A 7,686-nucleotide genomic window follows, 5' to 3' on the forward strand; every position below is an offset into this window, starting at 1 on the left:
GAGAAAAGAAGAGAGAAAATAGAGAGGAAAGGAAGAAAAGAGAAAAACCAAAAAAAAAACTAGAAAATTCAAAGGGGAATTCGCATTTTTCGTCCGTTTACACGTCTAACGGTAAGATTTTTCGACTTTAGCTTGATTTCTACCTTTCCTATGCCTTTGTTTTCATTTAGCATGCTTGAGGAGAGAGATCAAAAAGTGATACTAAGGGCTGGCCGAATTTCAAGGGGGAGGATCTTGAATTTTTTAGGTTTTGATTCTTAGTTAAATTGGTAGTTTTAGTTAATTAAATGTGTATAGAAATCAAATTGGACAAGAAAGCATGAAATTCTCACAATACCCACCCTTGGCCGAATATTCAATGACGTACAATGATATTGAACTGATTTTTATTCTAAGTGAAATGAAGAGAAAATGATAAAAAATGGTTAAATGTGATAGAAAAACAAAGTGAAAAATTTACCGAGTTAATGTCCCATTTTTGACCGACTTTTCCAAGGAGGAAAGTGAGCTGATTTTGGTGATTTTAAAGGGTTATTGGCTGATATTTAATGGTTAGAAATGTTGGAGAGAAAATGGGACAATTTAAAGCTAAAATGGAACGCGTTAGCAATTTATCGGGTAAAGTGCCAAAAATAGGTTAATACCGCATTTAAGCCGTTTTAGGCTATTGCATTTCATACCATGCATTAGTATAGGATTTAAGTCAATTATATAGTGATTTAGCATCAATGTGGTGAATTGTGTAATTTTTGCAATGTGTCTAGGAGGAAAGCCTTCCGGTAAAGGCAAGGAAGTCGTACTCGACGAACAGTGATCGGGGTACCTAGAAAGCATTTCATTTATACAAACAGTGAGTAAACCTATTATTATTGTAAATTATCTAGAGTTTATTTTTAAATGCTCTTTATGTATTTTATGAAACGAAAATGAGATTAAAATGGGACTTTTGATGTTTTAGAAATAAATGTGACAAATAAATATATTGTGTTGATTATCTAAAATAAGAAACTTTTGATTATGAAATTGAGTAAATGGGAGGCTGCCAATTGTCTTGAAAAATATATTTTCCTATGAATGGCTTATGATATATGAGTATATGTGGCTATATTTTATAATTGCATTGGAAATTTATGTAAGCTGTCTTTTACTATGCAGTCTGGGTAAATAAATAAAAGTCACGTTATACTATCGAAATTTTATTAAAGTTGGTGGGTTTAGTCACTACAGTGATGGATTTTCGTGGACTGCCTATTAGAGGGGTACGGTAAACCCGGTTATATAGTTATTCCGATTGTAAAGGCGAATAGGGTAACTCCCAGGGTAGCGTTAGAGCTCACTTCACTTCGAACCCCCACGTGAATGTGTAACTCGGCCAACGCCAAGGAACAGCTTGTTTTCAAAACTAACATGTGTTTAACATGTAAATATCTTAACAGCCTTGGCGGACTCGGTTAGATGCCTCGGCAAAGGTATCCTCGAAGACTAGTTTTTGGCTTGAGTCCTGTTTCTAATAAAAGTCATAAGCCTTAACAACTGTTTTGGTAAATTACAAATATTTTATGGTTTAAGAAATAAATTAAAAACCTTATGAAATGGTTTGTGATTTGTTGTTTAAACTTGCCTCCGTTTTACTCGCCTTTAGATATTTATGATAATGTCTCTTTACTCATTGGGATTGTAAAATCTCACCCACCTCCTTTCCAAATATTACAGGCCTGTGGTAGCTTGTAAATACCCGATTTTGTGGAGGATTTCAGTTGACCCCTCTATCTCACAGACATTAGACTACTATCACCAACACTTGGTGTATTTACGGGCCACTTGTCATTGTAATTGTTATTGTACATTATAACTTTACAAATTATTGTATGTATGAATTTATTTTACTTTCACGTTACAAATGATTTTTACACGTGTTTCTATAAATATTATTTTATATAAAAATACTATATTTTAATCAATATTTTGAATAGTAATATTTATCTATAAATCCTTTTAAAATAATTTTGTCTTTTAATTTACTTGAGCCGGAAATGACTGGTAATTATTTAAAACGGAATGTTTAACAACTATTGCTCACAGGAAAGGCAAGAAACTGATACGTAAGCCTTGCGAGGTTCCGATTGGCATTCCGGGTAATGACTGTAAATTAGGACGTCACGACGATTGTCATGGGCCCGAGGGAGGTTCCGGGTCATGACATTTATACTTGAAAAATCAACTCTGATGGATGTTTACAGCTTCAAACTGTTGGAAACAATTTAAAATCATTTCTAGCTGTTAGTTTGTCTTTAAACATTCAAATTCAAATTCTCTAACAGTGAGCTTTTAGCTGGCTAACCATACTTCTTAATCGATTAAGTCTTCTCTGTCTTACAATTTGCTTTGCTCTATTAATCGGCTAAATAAGACTTTAACCGATTAAGAGCTTACTGTCTTTAGAGTAGACAACTTCACTTTTGGATTTTAGCTTACTAACTCCCTTTGGTTATCTAACTAAGAAGCTTCTATTTGTAACTCATTTTGTGACATCTTATTCTGATGAGTTTTGATGTTTGTTTCCCAGTGATTATTCTACTAAGTGACATACATTTTTATCTTGCACGTTCAAGTATTATAGTAAGACATTAATGAATGGGAATGCTTTGTTATCATCAAAAACTTATGGAGCCAACACAAGTTAATAAGGGTTATACCATTAGCAAATCCTAGGGTAATTGAGGACATACCATTACCAATTTATGTCTTATAGGAGATAGACATTCTTATAGTCACTAGCTAGTCCTTAGCTTGTTCGTTGACTTGATTAAATTGTTTGCTTAGTTATTCAAATGCATGTTATGTTAAAGATGCTTAGAATAAGGTTTCTTAGCCAATTTTGGATGAAAGTTAAGATGTAAGACTGATTTTAAGTATAGATAGTCAAATGAGATGGATAAGAGTTGGAAACAGCTCAAATTATAGGTTTTCATAAATGAAGTATCAAGAATTTACAAGAAAGTATCGATACTTGTTAAATAAGAAGCTTAGTAAGTATTTTGTCTAAAAAGTATCTATAGTACCCCGTATTTTGATACGATGGCTAATAAAGTTTACGAATGCCAATTGATGTTAATTACTGAGTTAAAAAGGGTAATTCAAAAGTGAACTTGTGAAATCTCGATCTCCATAGACACATAACTAGAAGTAGACGCAATAATGCGAACTAGGGGTAATTTCATAATTTCTCTTGGTGAGCTCCTACGAGTGGGTTTTTTTTATGCTATTAAAGTCTAAATAGGCCTAAGGAATGAATGAATGATGTTTATGATAGTAAAATATATGAAGAAGATAAAAATAATGATAATTTCCATGGTAGGGGCAAAATGGTCATTTTACATCTCAAGTCTAAATATTTATGTTTTTCGTGAACCCAAGTATTTCTATACTATTATGGACCTTGTCCCAGTGTCAAAAAAGTAAAAAGTTGCACAAAGGATGAAAGGAAGACAAAGTCACCATGTTAAGGGCATTTTGGTAATTTATGTGAGAAATGGATAAACTTTAGATATAAATATCTAAAGCTCCAGCAAATTTCCAGTAGCTTCCAGCAACTCTTTTTCTTCCTCCCCTCTCTTCTCTCCATATCATGTTTCCTTCATCTTCCACGGAAGCCTCCCATGGTAACCCTAAACTTTGTGTTTTTCTATACCTTTTCATAGGGTTTTTCATACTCTTTCTCTTCTACACCTCAAAAACCCTTAAAGGTCTTTCCTTGGTATATTTTCTCACTAGCTGGACGGGTGGAGAGAGAGAGGGAGATTGTCCACAATATCTTGGAAGCTTTTGAAAAGGAATTCAACTACAAAAAACCACTAAGGTGAGTAATGAATTAGGTTTAATTTTCAAGTTGTTGATACTGGTTGATGATTAGAGTGGTGAGTTAATCTATTGTTGGGATTGTTAATCATTTTAAGAATGACTAAAGTAGAGTAAATAACTAGCCACTTAATGGCAATTAGAAACTAGTTAGGAATAACTAGTAGAACTTGATTTAGGAAAGAGCTTTTGGAATTATATTAATGCCAATTTGGGTTGGTGGTGATATTGTGTGTGTATAGGTTCCAACAAGGCCTCACATGTCCATTTGGAGCATTAGTTGAGGCTAGAGTCAAGCAAAAGAATCAACAAGACCGGTGAGTGAACTTGCATCAAAGTGTTTTTGGAAAATACATATGTGTTGGGATGAAGCATTTAAATGATTTTACTTGATTTTCATTAAATTATGCATGGGAATAAGCCCTTGATAAAATGTTTTGATGTGGTGAAAATGTGAAATGTGTAAAAAGATGAATCCATGTGCTCCTATATTATGTTGGTATGTATATATATGAATATGTGTTGTTCATTGATGAATAATGTTGTGTGATGATGATGACCCAGGTATGTGCGATGTGGGAGTGCACATGAGCTGATGATGACCCGATTATGTGCAAGTAGGGAGTGCGCATAAGCCAATGATTACCCGGCTATGTGCGAGTAGGGAGTGCGCATAAGCCAATGATGTCCCGACTATGTGCGAGTAAAGAGTACGCATAAGCCGATGATGATGACCCGGCTATGACGATGAATGAAGTGGGGTGGTGTATGTGTCTATATATGTTTATATATGTATATGTGATAGAAACTTTATGATTATAATATGTGATTGAAATGAATAATGAGAAACTTGATTATTGTCAATGTGTTCACTTTGATGTGCAATATGGTAGGAATGGATTTTGTGGCATGTGAAAATCCCTAAATTGTCATCTGCCCTGAATCTCGCTGCAGCGAGAAACTCTCGGGTGGTGAGGGCACAAACTAGCCTTGTTTCTCACTACAGCGAGAAACTCTCGTGTGGTCCCAAAATTTTGGTGCAGTGCTTTCACTTTGACAATGATTTTAACCACCTTCCAGTTATAACTAGGCAAAGTGATTAACATAAAAGTTGTAGCCCAACCTAGCTTTCTAATGGTCCAAAAATCAGGTCAATTGGACTTCTTTAGTGGGAGATATGCTAGAAAAACCAAAACATATGCAAACTGAGACTGTTTCTCGCTACAGCGAGAAACTTGCTGTCCTGCTTACTACCTTGCTTGATTTTGACATATTTTTCACCCATTTAACTTCGTGGATTGATCATGGGTTTTTGCAACACTATGAGGTTATTAATCAAAGTTTGAAATGAGGGGTTTTTAGTAAGAAATTAAATCAATTGCATTGTTTTTGAAACAAGTGCATCATGATTCTCAAGTTCTCCTTATCGATTGCTTGTTCCCTTCTTATGTTCACTCACTGAGTTTTATACTCACATTTTTAAACTTCATGTTTTCAGATTTAGAGGCAGTTGGGACCTAGATTGAGTTGTCCACTTATGCTCGCCTTCTTGGTAAGTACTGTAGCATCTCAGTAGCTGTACCTTCACCCACGGTCACTCCGCTGATGGTCAAGGGTCTGTTATTTGTGAACATGTATATGTAATGTAATCCGCTAGTATCCATGTTATAAGTCAAATATGTATATTTGATTACTGATGCCATTAGGAGTTGGCAAACGGGTGAATTTATTTTGACATAATAAAATTGTAAGTATTAGGTCATTATAAAATGTTACTGAAATATTTTTAGTAGAAAATTACAATATGTGGTTTTAGAAAGGATGGTTGGGAATGATGATCGGGATTATATAAAAAGGTTTGCTTGGGCTTAATGGGCTATACCCATTGAGCCCATGCGCCGATCATGGCCCAGGATTTGGGTTGTGATAGTATGGATACCTCTCCTAAAGGTAACGATACTTAAACTCTGGAATGGTAAGTTTAGCCCTTTCTTGATGTGTTCTAAATGTTTTTACACTCAAGCTTTATTACAAAGATTTATATGACTTCTAATGGTTTTGCAAAATATTCAAAGGTTTGATTTGTACCTACGTTCAATGATTTGAAGGTTAACATGTTGAATTCAAGAGATTTTAAAATGCATTTAAAGGCTTGGTTTACATCCACTTTCTAGAATTTGGTGACTGAATATTTGAATCACATACATGCATGTTTATTCAAAGATTTTATTGTGCAAAAGCTCTAGTCCTTTGACTTGTCCCATTCCCGTATCTACTCACGAAGCCTTTGTGACTCACATGTTAACTTCCCATATTTTTTTTGCAAATCAGTGATAGCTTTCCCATTAGTAGCCAGTGTCATAGAGACGTGATCCGTTCTTCTTCTTTTGGTCGATGATCTAGCAAACGCTTGCAACCTAGAGATTGTGTCATGTTTCGCTGACAAGTCATTTTTTTAGTTATGTGTATGTTATGGATGATGAATATATGTTATGGATTTGAAGCCTTTTAGGGCACTGTGCATATTTACTGAATTATGTTTATCATGGCCAAAGGCCCAATTAAGCACTGAGGTGCAAGTACCTGTTTAAAAAAATGATTTCAAAAGTTTGTTTGAAATACTTTAATATATACATTTGAGCATTCCCACACTTTATGAGGCAGCATTCCATAATGGTGTGAAGGCACAACAAATAGTATGGTTCATGAAATGAATGTTTAATGCTTTGCATGGTTGTACAATTTATATATGAATACAAGAGGCTTTCTTAGGTCTAACAAGCTATACCTATCTAAATTCATGCACCAGTCACGAACCTCCAAAAACAAGTTGTGACATATAGCTAAATGGAGATCATTGCAGAAGACCTGGTCGCAGGGCATAGTAGAATGAAGAAGCGAGGTCACATGTTTTACATGTGCTTCCTTAAAATAGTCAAATGTATAGCCAATAGTGTAGCACATGTGGTATTTATTTAATCAATAACTTTTTACTATTTGTAAATATAAGTTAGTTTTGTTAATATTTAACTAACTTGAAATAGAGTATAAATACTCTTTTTTGTATTCATTTCCATTTAGTGAAATACTTGAAGTTTTCTACGATGACTCATCTCCTCTCAAATCCTCCCCGAATTCTCACAAGATATATCAATTAATACATGTAACATGTTAAAAGAAGGAAATCTGTCATTAGTTTCTTAACGGGAATAAGCAGATCTTAGGAGGATCAAAGGTCACCCCGCCATCTCCTGTACCAGCCACAAGCTCAACATCAACCCTGGGACAATTAGGCTTCAACTCATAATCCCAACCCAATATACCTGTTCGATAAAAAACCTTCAACTTCATACCTATGTGAAAGCTCATTTCTCCCTTTATTTCATCTTTCCTTATCCCCTCCAACACCCTGTCATCAATGAAGGGCTGCTCCTCTCCACATTGAGTGCTGTTGAACTTCATTTGGGCAAGTCTTTGCTTTTTTGGCCCCAGGTGCATGGCCTTCATAACAGCACATGAAATAGGATTACTGTAATTGTAATACAATGAACTTCCAAAGCCGTCAATGGCCAACTCTAATACGCTGTTCTGATTCGCGAATAGTAGCGTTGCATCCCAGCTTGCCGCGGTTAAGAAGTTGGATGCGTTAAGACCTGATACCGATAGAGAATGAATTTTGAGTATCAAAGGCTGCTGCTGTGGTTGCGGAGCATATTTTGATGCCATGCTGATTCCTACTATTAGGATGGTCATTCCAGTCACTGTGCCAAGTACTGTGAGAGCCAACTGTAAGATGCTTGAACAGTCCTTTGGCTCCCCAGAGGCCAT

General features: G+C 35.2%; 1 protein-coding gene across 1 annotated transcript; it reads right to left on the bottom strand.

Annotated features, from left to right (window-relative positions):
- Positions 1 to 7,050: 7,050 nt before the first annotated feature.
- On the bottom strand, positions 7,051 to 7,686 carry LOC18598390 (uncharacterized). Its single transcript, XM_088806599.1, has one exon. The coding sequence runs from the start codon at positions 7,684 to 7,686 to the stop codon at positions 7,051 to 7,053; it is 636 nt and encodes a 211-aa protein (XP_088662725.1).

This window comes from Theobroma cacao, chromosome 5 (genome assembly GCF_053813885.1).
Source record: "Theobroma cacao isolate CCN51 chromosome 5, ASM5381388v1, whole genome shotgun sequence".
Taxonomy (NCBI): domain Eukaryota; kingdom Viridiplantae; phylum Streptophyta; class Magnoliopsida; order Malvales; family Malvaceae; genus Theobroma; species Theobroma cacao.